The sequence below is a fragment of the Silurus aristotelis genome, assembly GCF_946808225.1.
Source record: "Silurus aristotelis genome assembly, chromosome: 7".
NCBI classification, from domain to species: domain Eukaryota; kingdom Metazoa; phylum Chordata; class Actinopteri; order Siluriformes; family Siluridae; genus Silurus; species Silurus aristotelis.
The window spans coordinates 11,771,104-11,789,289 of record NC_139580.1 but is presented as its reverse complement, the minus strand read 5'-3'; the positions used below and the strand labels follow the sequence as shown (position 1 = coordinate 11,789,289).

The 18,186-nt window shown below is 38.5% G+C and overlaps 1 protein-coding gene across 2 annotated transcripts in view; it reads left to right on the top strand.

Moving 5' to 3' along the window:
* Positions 1 to 18,186, top strand: part of diaph1 (diaphanous related formin 1) — a 139,511-nt gene that overhangs the window by 31,953 nt on the left and 89,372 nt on the right. Inside the window, exons 2-12 of one of the 2 annotated variants that reach the window (XM_083546945.1) lie at positions 8,708 to 8,734; positions 11,852 to 12,013; positions 12,516 to 12,617; positions 13,227 to 13,357; positions 13,530 to 13,613; positions 14,151 to 14,220; positions 15,253 to 15,392; positions 15,846 to 15,951; positions 16,186 to 16,296; positions 16,635 to 16,753; positions 17,540 to 17,656. In XM_083546945.1, coding sequence (XP_083403071.1) covers positions 8,708 to 8,734; positions 11,852 to 12,013; positions 12,516 to 12,617; positions 13,227 to 13,357; positions 13,530 to 13,613; positions 14,151 to 14,220; positions 15,253 to 15,392; positions 15,846 to 15,951; positions 16,186 to 16,296; positions 16,635 to 16,753; positions 17,540 to 17,656 — 1,169 coding nt within the window. The remainder of the gene's footprint in view (positions 1 to 8,707; positions 8,735 to 11,851; positions 12,014 to 12,515; positions 12,618 to 13,226; positions 13,358 to 13,529; positions 13,614 to 14,150; positions 14,221 to 15,252; positions 15,393 to 15,845; positions 15,952 to 16,185; positions 16,297 to 16,634; positions 16,754 to 17,539; positions 17,657 to 18,186) is intronic. The other variant, XM_083546946.1, reaches the window with a different exon arrangement.

Below are 18,186 nucleotides of genomic sequence, written 5' to 3'. Positions count from 1 at the left end.
TGGTGCTACTGGAGGTTCCAAGCTTTGTTTGGTCTGAAATAGAGGAATTTATAGACAGAAAATAACATATCTGTTAGGGCTGTTTTTTTCCCCTTCTGGATAAGCTGGAAATCTTAAGATACATTGTGTTACTGGGCTTTGTAAGGGAGAGGGAGATTTGCAAAATACAGCTGCACCTGTCAAGGCTGTGTTCTAGAGGAGTGTCTACAGTAGAGCACTTAGGACTTCTGGATCTGGAGGTATCTTTAATAAACAGTGGTCTTCAAGCTGTTGCTCTCTTCAAGTACTGTGGTGGGTGGGTGGGTGTATTTTTGTGTATTAAGGTAATTAACTAAAACATTTTTGAAAAACATTTTATTAACCATCTTTGCCAATCATTTTGAAGCTGGCTGTGAAGCTTTGTTTAGATGAGCTGAAGAAATCAATGTGCATTTGGTTGCATAGTAAGTGGAAAATATTTTTTTGCTTCATGGACACGATTAGATTGCTTTTCACAGCACACTGCTTCTCTATTAGCTTGGCCAAGGACACAAACACTGTCGAGGCTGCTACAGACACTGCACACCACATGCAAGCAACGGCAAGCATACTCCTCACTCACACTACATTTTACATAAGAAATAAAAACAAGAACATGTGCATTAACATGGTGCAGGTGGCTTTGAATAAATATCTGAGCAACAGCATTTTGCAACTCTGTTTAGTTTTGCTCCCTGCTTTATATACACAACCGATTCTCGTACACAGATGCCACTGAAAACCTGATATAAGTTGAATAAGTACTTTATAACTTCTTATGGAAGTCAATGTAAAGGATTCAAATGCGTTTTTCACAGGTACATTCCGCATTTAGTCCCCGTTTGCTTTTTATAATAAACTTCACTATTCTAAGATGTTCCACCAGATATTGGAGTGTGCTTGTGGAGAATTGTGATCATTCTGCCATAAGGGTGAAGTAAAGTCATTTACTGATGTAGGTTGAGGAGACCTGGGGTTCAGTCAGTGTTCCAAATCTCAAAGGGTTGAGGTCAGAGCTAAATATCAAGCCACTCAAGATCTTTCATTCCAACCCATGCAAATCATAACTTCATGCTAAAACAGGTTTGGGTCTCCTAGTTCAAGTGAAAGGAAAATGTTATGCTACTGCATGTAAATACAATCGTATACAATTGTTTGCTTATAACTTTGTGGTGAAAGTTTGTGACGAACCACATATGGCTTGAAAAATCTGGTGTCCAAATACTTTTGCTCATGCTTTTGATGAATGTTTATAGTGAGACCCAATGTTTGAGACTATTATTGACATTTTTATCATTTACATCATTTTCTAGTTTAATATAATTTTCTATTACAAAATGTGTTACTAACAACAACATAAAAAGTGGAATCTTTAAAATATTTTAATGAGTTAATTCACATTTGATTTGTCCCATTTTTGTTTTAATGTCAGTGTGCACTTAAGTTGGCATGTACTCCAAGTTCGTGCAAAACCCAATGATCCATTTAAAACAAGTGAATCAGAGTCTGGACACATGGCTGTAGATGACGATGAGGAAAGTCCTTTTTTTTATACAAGTCCTTGTATAAAACCTTTTATACAAAGCAGTTAACATACTCAATAGCACTAATTTACTTATGTATGTCAATTAAAAACAATAAAAACAAAGTTTGTTATTCCTTTTAAATGAGGAAAAACTCATTTTTCGACTTAGTCGTTTATGACTTTTAAACCCCGCTGTGTAATACAGGTGCATCTCAATAAATGAGAATATCATTAAGAAGTTGATTTATTTCAGTAATTCAATACAAAATGTAAAACTCGTATATTATATAGATTTATCACACACAGACTGATATATTTCAAGTGTTTATTTATTTTCATTTTGATGATTTTGGCTTACAGCTAATGAAAACCCAACATTCAGTATCTAAAAAATGTGAATATTGTGAGAAAGTTGAATATTGGAGACTCGTGGTGTCGCACTCTAATCAGCTAATTAAATCCAAACACCTGCAAAGGTTTCCTGAGACTTTAAATGGTGTCTCAGTCGGGTTCAGGTTACACAATCATGGGGGAAGACTGCTGACTTGACAGTTGTCCAGAAGACGATCATTGACACCCTGCACATGGAGGGTAAGACACAAAAGGACATTGCTAAAGACGCTGCTGTATCCAACCACATTAATGGAAAATTGAATGGAAGAAAAAAATGTGGTAGAAAAAGGTGAAACGAAGCCCATTCAAGAATTTGGGGAAATTCACAAAGAGTAGACTGCAGCTGGAGTCAGTGCTTCAAGAGCCTCCACACACAGACGTATCCATGTGCTACAACTGACTCATTCCTTGTGTCAAGCCACTCCTGAACCAGAGACAACGTCAAAGGTGTCTTGCCTGGGCAAAGGACAAACAAGGACTGGACTGTTGCTCAGTCGGCCAAAGTCATTTTTCAGACGAAAGGAAAAAATAATTTTACATTTCATTTGGAAATCACAGTCCCAGAGTCTAGAGGAAGAGAGGAGAGGCACAGAATCCAAGTTGGTTGAGGTCCAGTGTAAAGTTTGCACAGAGAGGGAGTCGTGTCATCTGCTGGTGTTGGTCCTCTGTGTTTTATCAAGTTTGAGTTTTTACAGCAAACTCGCCCGACTTAAACCCCATGTAGAATCTACTGGGTATTGTAAAGAGGAAGATATGAGACACCAGACCCAACAACGTAGAAGAGCTGAAGGCCACTATCATAGCAACCTGGGCTTTCATAACAAGTCAGCAGTGTCACAGACTGTTCGCCTCCATGCCACGCCGCATTGCCGAAGAAATTCATGCAATGGGAGCCCCGACTTAGTACTGAGTTCTGTATATGTTTATACTTTTCAGTAGTCCAACATTTCTGTGTAAAAAATCTTTTTTTTTTAATTATTATTTAAGTAATATTAAAATGTGGGTTTTCATTAGCTGTAAGCCGTAATCATACAAATTAAAAGAAATAAACACTTGAAATAAATCAGTCTGTGTGTGATGAATCTATATAATATCTTTAAATGACTGTTGAAGACTTACTTCTTCCTGAAACACCTAAATTAACAATTTCCAAGTATGCTTGTAAAAATCAAGGATTATAGTCTGATTTATCTTAAGTGTGTAATCCAGTGTAGATGTATTTATTGTTAGAGACTTAAAGCACTTTTGTACGTCGCTCTGCTTAAGGGCGTCTGCTGAATGCTGCAAATGCATTGGGATGAGATGCACCTGTGTATGGTGCAAACATCTTGAATTAAACTGTGTCTGTTAGTTGAAAATAGAGACGTCTCTGTAGTAATAAAAATATTTATGTCAGGAATGCCCTACCAAATCACCTGTGTGACCATAGCCATTTAAAACAAATGATTGTTTATTACAAATTACGGAAATGTGAATCAGTCCGTCATGTGACAAGACTGAAAGGTTGTCTGATAGTATTAATAGCCATTCATGACCAGGGCTTCTTGGGAAGGATATGATCCGTACTGTCTGAGAGTAAATAATAATATTGTGCCCTGTTGGTCACAGACACGTTGACTAAGCGTGGGCATCTGGGAGCTTGTGTATGTGTATGTGGAAGAGGGAAGATGGTAGATCTTACAGCTATATCTATAATCGCATAACTTGTGTCGTGTCTTTTACATTAGCACTGTCTTCATCACTCTATCAACCAGACATAAGAACCTTCTTTTTTTTTCTTTTTAGAATTCTTACTTGTTTTGTTTTAAAATTTCCTTCAATGCTTCATTTGCATTTTAAAGCTCTCCATAGAATGTTTTTGCGATAGTCAGAATTATAAAACAAAATATAAAAGCTTGCTTTCCATTGTTTTGGCCACTAGTAAATACATAGACATTGATTAATCAGATTAACTGATCAACACTCAATTGAACTCTGGATGTAATTAGCATGTCTTCTATTTAGCATGTATTAACTGACACGTCTGTGTTACAGGCACTCCGTAGCATTGTGCTACACACTGCAAATGGCAATCTCTGATTAGAGCAGCAGGTCTGTGTGTGAGCGGGTGGGTGTGTGCCAGTGACGTAGTTGTTTATTGTCTGGATATGAAACTGGATGTATGTATGTGCTGTTAAACCTGATCTGTGTGTATAGTTGTGAAACCAGTGCCGCTTTAAGGGCTGTGGCATAGGAGTGTATGTGTTTGGGAAAATCTCCAACTGATTCATTGATATGGGAGGATTGCAAGTGTGCGCCAGTGAGTTGTGGTGATCACTGGTGAGCAGGTCTGTGTGTGTGTGTGTGTGTGTGTGTGTGTGTGTGTTTGTTTTACTAAAAAGCGCAAAGCACTATGCAGTGTGTACTAAATTAATGTTATTTCTAAGTAGAGCTTAAAATGCAAGTGTAATTCTGTTTTTAAATGTTAATCAGTGCACTTGCAGTAAATCTTTGCTACATATTGGAGTTACTCATTTCGAATACATTATAATTATAGCCTTAATAATCCCCAATGATAATTAGGAAATTAAATTGGTATGAGGATGTGTTCCCTGTTTAAGTCTGGTTCCTCTCAAGGTTTTTTCCTCATAACATCTAAGGGAGATTTTCCTCTCCACAGTCTGCTTGGCTGCTCATCAGGGATAAATACACATCGTTCACCCTGACTGTTAAATTCTGTAAAGCTGCTTTGAGACAATGTCTGTTGTGAAAAGCGCTATAGAAATAAACTATTTGCCTAAATGACAACTACTTGACTAGCAGTAGAACTTAATGAACAGATATTTAGAATGATGAAATAATACTTTATTGGACACAGAGTACCACAGAATCTTTTCCTGTTCAGTTATTCATCATTTAGTCATCAAAACTTTCTGTGTGGTTCAGGGTTGCATTGGATAAATCCCAGAAACATGAAATGTGAGGCCCTGATGAGATCATACATGATACATTGATATAATGAACAGGAATAGTCATACACAGCTGCGCTGTATATCAGCTCACACACACACAGATGTTCTAATGCTTCATATGAAACTTGCACTACAGATGTTTTGCATGTTATATTTACCAAACTTGTGAATGACAGCGGAAATACATCAGTGCTTCTGGGGTTAATTTATTGTAAAAGGAAATAAACGTGCCGAAGCAATTTCTGTGTTCATGTAATAATGAATTAAACGGATTGATTGTTCAGCAATGATAGATAAACAAGTGTGTAAATTAAGAATTACACAGTGTGGTTAGAAATAATATACCATTATTGTTGATTGTAATTATAACAACTCTTTGTTTGGGTAGGCTGATTTTGAAGGAGGAATGGTAAATGATAGTATATTGCTATATGAGAATCTCAGGTCCTTGGTCACAGGCCAATGACAGGTTGGAAAAGACAGCAGCCATCTTAGTATCTCCTCTTCTCAATGGACGATACTATAGAAATGAAACTTTCTGAATGAAACCAGCACGCCTCTTCTGATGCTGGCTCACACGAAAGCCTGCAAGCAGTTTGCTGAAGACAAACTGTCCAGCATGTGTGGAGACACCCTGGTGAGGAGAGAATTGTGTCTTGCCTGCATCATGGTCTGGGGCTACATGAGTAATGCTGGTACTGGGGAGCTGCAGTTCATTAAAGGGGAACAAGGATTACGACATGTACCGTGACGTTCTGAAGCAAAACATGACGCCCTCCCTTCAGAAACTGGGCCAAAAGGCAGTTTTCCAACATAATAATGACCCTGAACACACCACCAAGATGACAACTGCCTTGCTGAGGGAGCTGAAGGTGATGAGTGAAGTACAGTGAGGAAAATAAGTATTTGAACACCCTGCTATTTTGCAAGTTCTTCCACTTAGAAATCATGGAGGGGTCTGAAATTGTCATCGTAGGTGCATGTCCACTGTGAGAGACATAATCTAAAAAAAAAATCCAGAAATCACAATGTATGCTTTTTAAACTATTTATTTGTATGATACAGCTGCAAATAAGTATTTGAACACCTGTCTATCAGCTAGAATTCTGACCCTCAAAGACCTGTTAGTCTGCCTTTAAAATGTCCACCTCCACTACATTTATTATCCTAAATTAGATGCACCTGTTTGAGGTCGTTAGCTGCATAAAGACACCTGTCCACCCCATACAATCAGTAAGAATCCAACTACTAACATGGCCAAGACCAAAGAGCTGTCCAAAGACACTAGAGACAAAATTGTACACCTCCACAAGGCTGGAAAGGGCTACTGGGAAATTGCCAAGCAGCTTGGTGAAAAAAGGTCCACTGTTGGAGCAATCATTAGAAAATGGAAGAAGCTAAACATGACTGTCAATCTCCCTCGGACTGGGGCTCCATGCAAGATCTCACCTCGTGGGGTCTCAATGATCCTAAGGAAGGTGAGAAATCAGTATAAATAAAATAATAATAAATTAATAATAAACTGAAAAGAGCTGGGACCACCGTTTCCAAGGTTACTTTTGGTAATACACTAAGACGTCATGGTTTAAAATCATGCATGGTACGGAAGGTTCCCCTGCTTAAACCAGCACATGTCCAGGCACGTCTTAAGTTTGCCAATGACCATTTGGATGATCCAGCGGAGTCATGGGAGAAAGTCATGTGGTCAGATGAGACCAAAATAGAACTTTTGGGTCATAATTCCACTAAACGTGTTTGGAGGAAGAAGAATGATGAGTACCATCCCAAGAACACCATCCCTACTGTGAAGCATGGGGGTGGTAGCATCATGCTTTGGGGGTGTTTTTCTGCACATGGGACAGGCCGACTGCACTGTATTTAGGAGAGGATGACCGGGGCCATGTATTGCGAGATTTTGGGGAACAACCTCCTTCCCTCAGTTAGAGCATTGAAGATGGGTCGAGGCTGGGTCTTCCAACATGACAATGACCCGAAGCACACAGCCAGGATAACCAAGGAGTGGCTCAGTAAGAAGCATATCAAGGTTCTGGCGTGGCCTAGCCAGTCTCCAGACCTAAACCCAATAGAGAATCTTTGGAGGGAGCTCAAACTCTGTGTTTCTCAGCGACAGGTCAGAAACCTGACTGATCTAGAGAAGATCTGTGTGGAGGAGTGGGCCAAAATCCCTCCTGCAGTGTGTGCAAACCTGGTAAAAAACTACAGGAAACATTTGACCTCTGTAATTGCAAACAAAGGCTACTGTACCAAATATTAACATTGACTTTCTCAGGTGTTCAAATACTTATTTGCAGCTGTATCATACAAATAAATAGTTTAAAAATCATACATTGTGATTTCTGGATTTTTTTTTTTTAGATTATGTCTCTCACAGTGGACATGCACCTACGATGACAATTTCAGACCCCTCCATGATTTCTAAGTGGGAGATCTTGCAAAATAGCAGGGTGTTCAAATACTTATTTTCCTCACTGTATGTCTAAAGACCTGAACCCTGTTGAGCACCTGTGGGGGGCATCCTCAAGGTGGAGAAGCACCATGTGTCTTACATCCAGCAGCTCTGTGATGTCAATTATGGTGGAGTGGAAAAGGATCCCAGCAACAACCTGTGCACCTCTGATAAATTTAATGCCCAGGAGGATTAAAGCAGTGATGGATAAAAATGTGCTCACAGTTTTGTTGGCATTAGAAAATGATGGCTGTATGTTGTTGTTTTTACAAGACTTTAAATCTGTACCTCTTGACTACATTTCTATAGTATTGTCTCTTGAAGAGAATAAAATGCTTGCTGAAATGTGAGGTTGTTCTCACTTTTGTGAGATACTGTATGTAGTGGACTTAAGCAAGATTTTGATATGATGCACAAAAATTGCCTTGGGGGCTGCGATGCTGCTGTTTGATAGTAGCTCTTGATACATTTGTCAAAACCACTGATAAATCTGGATCTTAACAAACGAGTCTTCTTACATATTCGATAAACATACCAAGAGCATGTGATTGGGAAAAAAGAGACATACCTGACAAAACACTCATTTATGTGTCTGTTTTAGAAACATGAGTTTTCTCATTGTGAGTAGTTGGATGACTCCTTGTGGCATTAGAATTGATTAGAATAGATGATAAGTTGACAGCTCTTTACTACTGCAGTGGTCATGTGCCTCTAAATACCATTAACATTTCAAGTTTTTCTGTTGGGCGTTTTCCTCTGAGCAGTGCTGTTTTGTGTAATCCATTGTGGTCTTATTTATTTATTTATAGTTGTTTTTTGGTGACTGTGTTATTTACGGCAATAAAAAGTTCTTTTTATTTAAGTAGAAGATTTGTGCTGAGAGAGTGGACACATTTTACACACCCATTTCTGCTTAGTTCAGCACCACTGTGCTCCACAATGTTCTTTTTAGTAGAACATTACAGGAAGCAAGCGAATGTGTGTTATCACTTTCTGTACACACACACATACAGACAGTGTATATATATTTCTGCAGCTTTTCTTTTCTCAGGATTGTGTACAGAATGTGTTTGCTGTGCTGCCCTGCCCTCTTGTGGCCAATTAAACATATTACATTTTATTGCAATTTAATTTAATTTCTTCAATTTGTACCTAAATCTTCCTGCTTATCTATTAATGTTCAGATGCTAATCATGTATGCTTAATTGTTTTGTTGACTGTTATCTCACTGCTCTTGTGGTTTAATGTTCTCTGATGTGTGGTTTGTTCGATAATGTAAAACCTGTAATCTTCAGGATAAATGATTTCTATTGGTCTTTTCCTTTCCTCCCCCCCCCCTCCCTTTTTGTACAGACCTTCAAAAGACTCATTCCTGACGAGGTAGGTGTATTATTCAGTGTGTTCCCACCCCATTTACAAGCATACACACTGTGTGTATGTGTGTTTGTGTTGCTTGCCTAACTCCCCTCACCCTGTTCCTCCCCTTATATAACAGCACACGTGACTTATATCATCACTTTCCATCACCTCTATCACCACCATCACCATTCCTGTTGCCCTTTCATCCATACCCCTTAACCTGAACACATTGTTATGAGCATGTGTGTGTGTGTGTGTGTGTGTGTGTGTGTGTGTGCGCACGCAGTGTCTAGCAGCACTGCTTCATGTGATAAAACATGCCCATGTTTGTCGTGAGGCCCTGTGAAGCACCCGGTGTTTAAGATGCATTCTGGAAGATTAGGAATGTGTGCTACTAATAATAAACTGTATACAGCTTTCATCTCCTCACTGAGCTGCAATACCTCCCCCTCTGCATGTTCAAACCAGTCAGCGTTTTAAAGGAATACTCTGGTTTCACAACCGCTGTCTCCTTAGATTTAAATCAGGCACTAGCCAGACTTCAGATAACAATTATGAACTCATTGCAAAAAGAATGAGGGTCAACTTTGCTGAACAAGCTTGTTTCTCAGAGAACATTTGTTAGAATGAACCGAAAATCCGACATCACTACCCGAGCTCACTAATGCTGTGATGGCTGAATGAGCAAATCTCCACAGCCACGCTCCAAAACCTAGTGAAAAGCCTTCGCTGAAGTTTATTTTATAACTAGGGAGAAGGACAAAATATATAATAGGATGTTGAGAATGCTCATACAGGTGTGATGGTCAGGTGTAGACAAAGCTTTGGGCATTTTTATTCATGCCTTATAGAAAATGAAATCTACAGTTGATTTATAAAACGGGGACTTTGCTTTGAAACAGAAGTTATTAAAGAGAACAGCTGGTAGTTAAAGCTGTGCATGTTCATGAAGAAGGACATAAAGATTTCATCACCAGCACAGATGGCCTGTAATTCCCACCGGTGGTTTATCGGTTCATTGTAGTGGAGCCACGTGCTTGATGCCACATGATGCAAAACATGCGCTTCTTCATTTTTTTTTTTCTTTTTCTTAAAATCTCCCCACTAGAGGTTTTCGTTGGGAGTGACGAGGATGGACAAGATTAGAAATGAGTTTATTAGAGGGACAGTGCATGTAGGATGTTTTGGTGACAAGGTGAGGGAGGCGAGATTAAGATGGTTTGGACATGTGCAGAGGAGGGACATGGGGGATATTGGTAGGAGAATGCTGAGGATGGAGCCACCAGGTAGGATGAAAAGAGGAAGGCCAAAGAGGAGGTTTATGGATGTGGTGAGGGAAGACATGCAGGTAGTTGGTGTGAAAGAGGCAGATGTAGAGGACAGGGGGGTATGGAGACGGATGATCCGCTGTGGCGACCCCTAATGGGAGCAGCCAAAAGAAGATGATGAAGAACCACCAAATGAGTTTGTGGATCGTTCCAAATATATTGTTGAATAGTGCCTGTGTTGACCATATCGCCAAACATTTAAATCTTCAAAGTAGCTTTTATGGAAACCTAAATCATTTCCCAAAGGTGAAATTATTCAGAATTATACAGACATTATAAAGCAATAGATAGAGATTAAAATGAAAAACACTGGAGTATTCCTTTATAAATGAAATGCTGAATCTTTTTTATTTGCACGGTAAGAAGCAACCGGAACAGATTTCATTCAGTATTATCTTTCAGAATGCACCTCCACACTAATCTACACCTCTGTGCAGCAGAGTTGTGTCTCGGAGCACAGCCTTTGATGTCCTGTGTGTGTGTGTGTGTGTGTCTGTGTGCTTGTCATGCAGTGGTCAAATTGTGTGTTCAGTCTGTAATGTTTTTAATTCAAGTTTTTAGGTCCCCATGTGAAATGAAATGCTCTGTTAGTAATACAGATTAGGATCAGATTCAGTGTGGTGAGTTTTGCTGGACCGTAGTGCCACCTACTGGTTACTCTAGAGTTATATTTTATGTGTTTGATGTCTGTGATGTTACAAGGTTAATGTAGTTAACAAGCGGAGGAATCTTGTACCCCTCACTTTAGCGGTACATTAACTGAATCACACACTTTTTACACTGCTTTAGGTTGCTCAGCAGTCTTAATGTTTACTTCATGCTTCTGGTAAATACAACAACGGCGTATTCAAAGAGTTGAGCAGTCATGGTAACAATATAAATGTTCAATATCATGTGTAAGATTAATGCTGAGTATAGCTGTTGGGACTGCATTACACTAAACAAATAAAAAAATTCTCAAGCCAAGTCTTGTAGAATGTTTGATTTCTAGCGAAGAGCTTCACCTGTTCAGACTTGAATCATTTTGTGTACCAATAAAATCAAATAAATGTAACTGATGATTAGTTAAGAGTTGTATCAGTTGTATGCTGATAGGCGTGACTGAATTCCTGAAGGCTTCGTAGCATGTGCTTACTGCCGAGTCTCCAACAATTCTGGACACACCAGTAGCTCTTTACTGAGAGCAAAGGTGATGATAATTCTGTAATTCGTTTAGTAAACATTTCATTGTAAAGCTGAATTGAACTGTTCTTGTGGGAAGACCTGCTTGGAAAAAAGTAACGGAGCCTAAACAATCAAAATGACTTTCTAATTATGTCATTCCACACACAATCAGGTTCAGGTAGAGGATCTGGCCAGTGTTGGCAAAACAAACATTAGTCATGTTTTGGATAATAACATTTCTATATATAAATGTCTGATGTTTGTGTGTGATGACTTTAGTGTTTAGTGAGGCTGCATGTTTCTCTTATATACATGCTACATTAGCTTTGTAGCTTCAGAGGTCAGTGTTCGACACAATGAGAAGACCGGAAAAAACTGAGCATGGCAATATTTTAGAATATTCACTATCTATAGTAAATATCTGAATACATTATATTCATTGTACTTATTGTTGTATGTGGAACATGGTTGACCCTAATGCACACTGGAAGTGGGTGCTGAAGTAAGACCTCTGGAGCACAGCTGTGTGTTTGGAGATGTGTTGGTGAATGCAGTGATTGCAGCTGCCGGGTTCCATACCCAGTGACTTCTGCAGAGTACTGTTAAGTGCCCTCACTCTGACCTTCGGCTTTTAACTGTGTGGCAGCTGGAGAGGTTTACCAGCATGCGGATAAAGAAGGAGAAGGAGAAGCTGAGCACTGCGAGTCAGAGACACTCCACTGCTGCGCTGTACGAGATCCCATCCCAGGGTGCCATGCTGCAAGACCACAGTGATGACTATGTCCTGGAGCTCTTTGAGCAGATGCTGGTGAGATGTGGATTTAGCTGAATGTGTGTGAGAGAAACTTTAAACAGCATTAGATTTTAAACAGGCTTGTGGATTAGAATATTAACAAGCTACAACATATATAAATCTTCAGACAGTGTGCACACTAGCAATAAGACTACACCACCCATGCATGCCACATAAACTACAAGTGAAAACTAACTCTACAGACTTAGTTACTTTTAGCTAACAATCTTATTAACCATTATTAACATTTAAAATATTTCCATATAATTGTTTTCCATTTTTAATTCATTAATATGATGATTCTTATGTGTGAATAAAACAGTTTAATTAACAGTTTTCTAGTGTATCGGAATAATTGACCAGATTATACGCAAAAATGTCACACAATTGACCTTTTTAATCACAAAGTCCTTCAGCTGTGCTAGCTCTCTCTCTCTCTCTCTCTCTCTCTCTCTCTCTCTCTCTCTCTCTCCCTCTCCCCCCCCCCTCCCCCCCCCCTTCCCCCCCCCCCCCCCAGGTGGACATGAATCTGAATGAGGAGAAGCAGGTGCCACTGAGAAAGAAGGACATCACCATAAAGAGAGAGATGGTCTCTCAGTATCTACACACATCTACAACTGTAAGCAACACACACACACACACACACACACACACACACACACACACACACACACACACACACACAAAATGGCCTGTTACTGAGGACAACCTCTAGGTCAATCAATCCTAGCCTGCACTCTGGAGACCCCTTGTGGTGTACCACTGCCCTTACAAGTAAAGTTGAAAGACGTCATTGGTAACTTTCCAAGATTACTGTAATAATTTTTATTTGATTTTATCTGCTACAGAAGCAGTCAGATATTAAAGTGGATAAAATACTGCATAGAATTCAGATTTAAAGAAGCCACTTAGATTTTAGACCAGTAAATATTTCAAATATAAATAACATTTTGTTAATTAAACAGTCCAGCGGTTTAATTGCTGTTTGACTGGAAAATCTATTTTAAATCTTTACTTCTCTCTGTTTCTCTAATAACAGAAGTACATTTTGCATATTGATTGCACATTATCTGATTTTCATTTGATTATTTCTGACTCGAAAGCAAATCAAGGGACATAGATTGTCATGTTAATATGGATATTGGATGTGTATGAACAATTAGGTTTACTTTGTAATTCTAAGATATTTATTTATATTAATTGTGTGTTCGTGTGTGTGTGTGCGCAGAGCCGGAGCCAGAAGGAGAGCTCCAAGTCTGCTGTGATGTACATTCAAGAGTTGAAAACTGAACCCAGAGACGCACAGCTTCTGAGCTGCCTTGAGTCTCTACGTATCTCCCTTAATAACAACCCAGTCAGGTAACACACACACACACACACACACACACACACACACACACACACACACACACACAGACACACATACACAAAAACACTTGTGTACACTGAGACCTGTGCATATTCTTATGTATAAACCGTATTATGCGTATTAAGAAGTATAATGTTAACCCATGTTTCTGTGTGATCACAGTTGGGTGCAGACATTTGGAGAGGAGGGGTTGATTTTGCTCCTCAACTTCCTCAAGAAACTCCAGGATGAGAAAGAGGAGTACCCGTAAGACAATCACATACATGCACACTTCTATTAGTGTAATTATTTGCAGCAGGTTCATATGAATGAGATCTAAAATTTATGAAACTTATTGAGACCACAGACAAAACCCCAGTGTGATAGTTTTCACCTTTGATTCTTTGATATATAATTAGTATTTAATTTTTAATTTCATTTGTTTAGTTTTTTTTATATTGATTTTGGGTAACTAAAACAGATTATGCATGAAAACCTCTAAAACATCAGCTCTGTGTGAATTGCACAGTGGCTGGTAATAAGCATGGGACTATGGCTTTAGAGTTGGATATAGGCAAAGCATATAGCACTTTTTTGACAATGTGGGATTTGTGTTTGTCTCTAATACAATTAAAGCTGCTGTACTGTACATGTTTTAGAAGTAAAATAAGAGTCCTAGTCTAGTCTAGTCTAGTCCTGTCCTGCTGTTTTATTTTCTGCACTTTATCTGTCAATGTCACTTCTGCCATGCTGTTGCTTATAGTCATTGATCTCTCGCTCTCCCTCTCTCTCTCTCTCTCCCAGTAACTCTGGTGTTGGGGTGAAGTGCCAACATGAGATCATCCGCTGCCTCAAAGCCTTCATGAACAACAAGGTGAGAGGATACACTCTGCTTGGCAGGTGGATTACAGACTCTATAACTGATGCACTGCAACTCTTCAGCTCACAGCTTAGGCACTTGCTATAGGGATTTATGTGTAAGGCTGAATTTATGGTAATCTGTCTTTAAACTCCAATCTGAAACCAGTGCACTTGACTGGTAAGTTTCTGGTTCAACATAAAATAAAATCTTTTATATTGCTTTTTTACCAGCTGATCTCTGTAGATCTAAAAATCCTATTCGAAACAGACAGTGGTGTTGCACAAAGAAGTAGCATCGATCTTGAACTGCTTTCTGCCTCATATATGGCCCTTACCTGCTCCATTCAGCTCGTCCTTAATCTATATTTCAGTCCTGTGTGCCAATGTATTTAGTTTAATTAGTGATGCCCAAATTATGTACAATTAAATACATTTAATTAATTCAAATTTATCTTTGATATTTAGTTTTTCTTGTCTTGTTAAACACATTTGATTTATATTAATTTACACTAAACGGTAATAACAAATGTGTTTAAACCTGCTGCACAGGTTTAGTGCTGATATTAATGGAACTTTGGCATCCTTGTAGTGTCAGAGACCTGTACACACCATGCTTTTTATATGATATTCAAATTCGTGGTTGAGTCTATTTTTCAAAATTAGCACTTAGATTTAACCGTGGAATATCTTGCAGGACTGAAATTTCATGAACCGACTGACAAAGATGGCATCATATCACAGTAACACTCTTGAATTGACCAAGCTTTTTGGACCCCCCCCCCCCCCCCCCCCAAAAAAAAAAAAAAAAAAGCTAATCCCAGTGTTAAAAATAATACACTTGCTACAATGGGTTTGATTTAAACACCTGAATTAAAAAATTTAGGTTTTTAAACATTGAGCTCTTTATCTGCCTAAGTACATCTACAAGTTATTGCATGAAGTTTGAATTAAAATGCAATAAATGTGAACTTTTTTGTAATCTGAGACTTGTTTCTGAGCTGGATGAGGGCACTTGTATTACATATAAATTGCTGTTGTTTTTCAGTACGGTTTGAAAGCCATGTTGATGTCAGCTGATGGAATTCCTCTCCTGGTCCGAGCCATAAACCCCAGAGTCCCTCATATGATGGTGGACGCTGTCAAACTTCTGTCAGCCATCTGCATTCTCGATCACCCTGAAAATCTGTAAGTGTCTGTAAGACTGTCTCTGTGTGGTGGTTTTGGAAAACAGGGAACTCTGTAATAAAGATTTTTTATTGCTTTAGTTTATTTAACTGAAGTAATAAAGATTGAAGCTTCTGGATATACTCCTGGCAGCAGTGTTATTCTTTGTTATGGAAGTACAGCAGTACCATAATACATTACTGTAACAATACTATAAACTGGTAAAACATTGAGTGTTAGTTTATTATACATTTCACAGTTTATACATAAATTGTTTAAAATAAATAGATTTGCATATGTTCTCAAAATGCTGATAGTCAGTATATAAAAATGAAAAGGACACTAGTTTCAGTAGTTTATAGAATGTTTTATTTGATGAAAAATGCTGTATAAATATAAAGAAATGTGTAAAAGTCTCTACAATGGTGAATTAGTTGTGAATTGTACAGGATGAGTCTGTGACTTGTATTGCAGTCATGAGCGTGTGCTGGAGTTTATAACTGCACTGGCTGAGGAGAGGGAGATTGAGAGATTCCAGCCCCTGCTGTCTGGCATGCACAAGCCCAATATAGCTCTCAAGGTAACACACAGATGTGCTTTAATTAGCAAGGAACTACAACAAATATATATGTAATTAAGTCTATCATGAACGCAGCCCACATTTGTTTTCTTTTGTTCTTTATTTTTTTCTTTTCTTTCTGTTGGAACAATAAAAGTCACTGAAAGATGCTTAGATTGTGAGTTATCTGTACACCTGTGTGTGTGTGTGTGTGTGTGTGTGTGTGTGTGTGTGTGTGTGTGTGTGTGTGTTCAGGTTGGCTGTATGCAGCTCATCAATGCTCTGATCAGCAGAGGAGAGGAGCTCGACTTTAGAATTCACATACGCTCGGAGTTGATGAGACTGGGCCTGAGGGAGCTGCTCGCTGTGAGTTACATTCACAAATGCTACTGTAGTTAATGAGACCAAACACACACTTCAGTGTGCTGAGTGTAACATGAAGCTCTATGATTCCTAAGTCACAAGCAGGTGTAAAGCATCACTTCTATATCTGAACCCTCACTGTACAGGTCATGGATTATTATCATGCGTTAACAGACAAATTCTAAAAGCGATCTTTAGATATGTTTGATATTATTTCTCATATACAGTATTTCGCTGGTCTGTTAGATTTAATCCTAGCTCATCTCTGAAAACAAAATATAATAAGTAATTATATATGTAACATAATGTATGTCTACAATGTGTGTGTGTGTTGTGAGCAGGAAGTGAAGAACATCGAGAATGAAGAGCTTCGTGTGCAGCTGCAGGTCTTTGAGGAGCAGGCTGAGGAGGACTCGGACGACCTGCGTTCCCGCCTTGAAGATGTGCGCATTGAGATGGAATATCCTTCCCGGTTTAAGGGCATTAAATATATAGGTCAAAGGTCATAACAGATCAATTCAGATTTTTTTTTTACCATGCAATACAGAATACTGGATAATTGGACCAGTAACAGAGTTTGTAGTTGGATAGAATTTAGCATTGAAGAATGGCACCGTCAACAACTGTTGTTAGCTGTAACACACAGACAAAAAGAAAGAAGATGGATATAGATGTGACACTATACTGTATTTTTAGTGCTAACAAAATGGGCATGAATTACATTTTACAATGACGACATAAAATCTAGTCTTTTAATCTAGTTTTATGTGCAGTGTAAAGTAGTTGTTTTTATGTAGTTCTTGAACTGACCACCAGGTGTCTCAAAGGTTCCCAAAACAATGTAAAAATAAATCTTAAATGTTTTTTTTTGTTACATTTGCCAATTATTTATGATACAACAATTTTACTTTGCAAATTAACTTTTTTTTTTTTATGATACACTTATACACTATAAAAAAAAATTCTTTAAAAATGTATTGTTTTGAATGGGTAAATGTATGGTTTAGCCAACAGGTGGTGCATAAAAGACTAGCTGTGACCTAATCTGCCTGTACTTTTCTCACACTATACATTAATGTTAATGTAATTGGTCCTCTTGGGAACATTGCTAGTACATTACATCCACAGTACCTTTAGAACAGAGGGGAAAGCTATTTATATCGCAAGCGACGTTTCTCTTCACTGTCAGAACACCTTTCATGTTTTTATATTGTATTGTCATCTTCCTTAACAGCGTGTTGTTTACTGATGTATCAGAAGTGTTCCAGGTGTTGCTGAATACTGTGAAGGATTCGAAAGCTGAAGGCTACTTCCTGTCCCTCATGCAGCACCTGCTGCTAGTGCGCAATGACTACTTGATTAGGTACGGCCTCTAGCCTTTTACCTTTCAATGACCTTTCTGTGACCTTGAGAGCTGTGTGAGTGAGGCGAAGAGTTGAGCTGCAGAGACTGGGGAATGTAGACAGAATAAAGGATAAAGTTCTAATGTTATAGAAGTGTATATTCAACATGACCAATATCCCACTTTATCCTTATTTTACCAGTGAAGTGGGAGATTTAATTAATGAACATAAACAAGCTGAACAACCAGGGGAAAGTAAAACAATGATGTATTCAGCTGTACTTTTACCTTTTCAAAGTACATGACACGATGTAAAATATATTAACTCTGCCACCTCGCTGAAGGGAAATGTATATAACTAACAAAACAAGTCCCATTCATTATTTCCTGTGTGAGATTTTCTGACGTGCAGTAACCCAGCCAAGTAATTGCACTGCTTCTTTCTGTGGTTTACATATTCTCCAGGAGTCTGATGAAAGGGAGGCATAAGGGTTGATTTTTGCTTGTGCATCTGCGACTTTATCAAAACATCATAAACTACCAGTTTCACA